This window comes from Penaeus monodon, chromosome 15 (genome assembly GCF_015228065.2).
Source record: "Penaeus monodon isolate SGIC_2016 chromosome 15, NSTDA_Pmon_1, whole genome shotgun sequence".
Lineage (NCBI taxonomy): Eukaryota > Metazoa > Arthropoda > Malacostraca > Decapoda > Penaeidae > Penaeus > Penaeus monodon.
This window is the reverse complement of record NC_051400.1, coordinates 16,911,162-16,911,892: the sequence shown is the minus strand read 5'-3', so window position 1 is coordinate 16,911,892 and position 731 is coordinate 16,911,162. Positions and strand designations below refer to the sequence as shown.

At 48.2% G+C, this 731-nt stretch overlaps 1 protein-coding gene across 1 annotated transcript in view; it reads left to right on the top strand.

Annotated features, from left to right (window-relative positions):
- LOC119582240 (mucin-5AC-like) overlaps positions 1-731 on the top strand; it is a gene marked incomplete in the record, with an annotated part of 102,970 nt that overhangs the window by 2,400 nt on the left and 99,839 nt on the right. The window contains 1 exon segment of the mRNA XM_037930464.1: positions 519-673. Within this exon segment, the coding sequence (XP_037786392.1) occupies positions 519-673 (155 nt within the window).

The window sequence follows — 731 nt, the reverse complement described above, 5'->3', positions numbered from 1 at the left end:
CCTCCGTCGCTTTCTCTTCCTCTGCCATGCCTTTTTCTCCCTTTCCCTTTCCGCCCTTCTCTTCCCCTTTTCTCCCATTTTTTTCTATCTTTCTCTTCTTTTCCATCTTTTCCCTTTTCTTCATCCCTTGCCATCCCTTCCCTTCATTATCATTCACATCATTCCACTTCTTTTCCCTCCCTTCCCTTCCCTTCCCTTTTCTTATAGTTTTCTCTTCTGTTTCTATCTGCCTGCGTGTCGTCCCCTTTCCATTTCTCTCTCTTCTTGTTCTCCTCTTCCTTTGCTCGTTTCCCCTCCCTCTATTCCTCCCTTCCGTCTCCCCCATCCCTCCATCCTCTTCCTTTAATCTTTCTTCTCATCTCCTCCTCATTTCTCTTCCCTCACCCCGAGTGTGTCCATCACACCTTCCCACACTTAAAAAAAAAAAAATAAGAAAAATAAAAATAAGAAAATAAAGATTGAAAAACAAGGAAAAAAAATTCACCTTTCCCCCTTTTCTCTCCTCCCTCGCTCTCCAGGGAGCCCTCCTTCTGCCTCGAGTTGGAGGATGACGAGTACCCCCGCACGGAGGCCGAGTACATGTCGCTCCTCAACGCCAAGATCGCCGAGGCCCACGAGCGGCAGCTGCTCCCCCTCAAGGAGGACCTCGCCGACTGGCTCTCCAAACTACTGGGTGAGTAATGGAGTTTGTTTCGGCTGAGAGATGTGTAGGGGAGATTTTGTTGAAACTC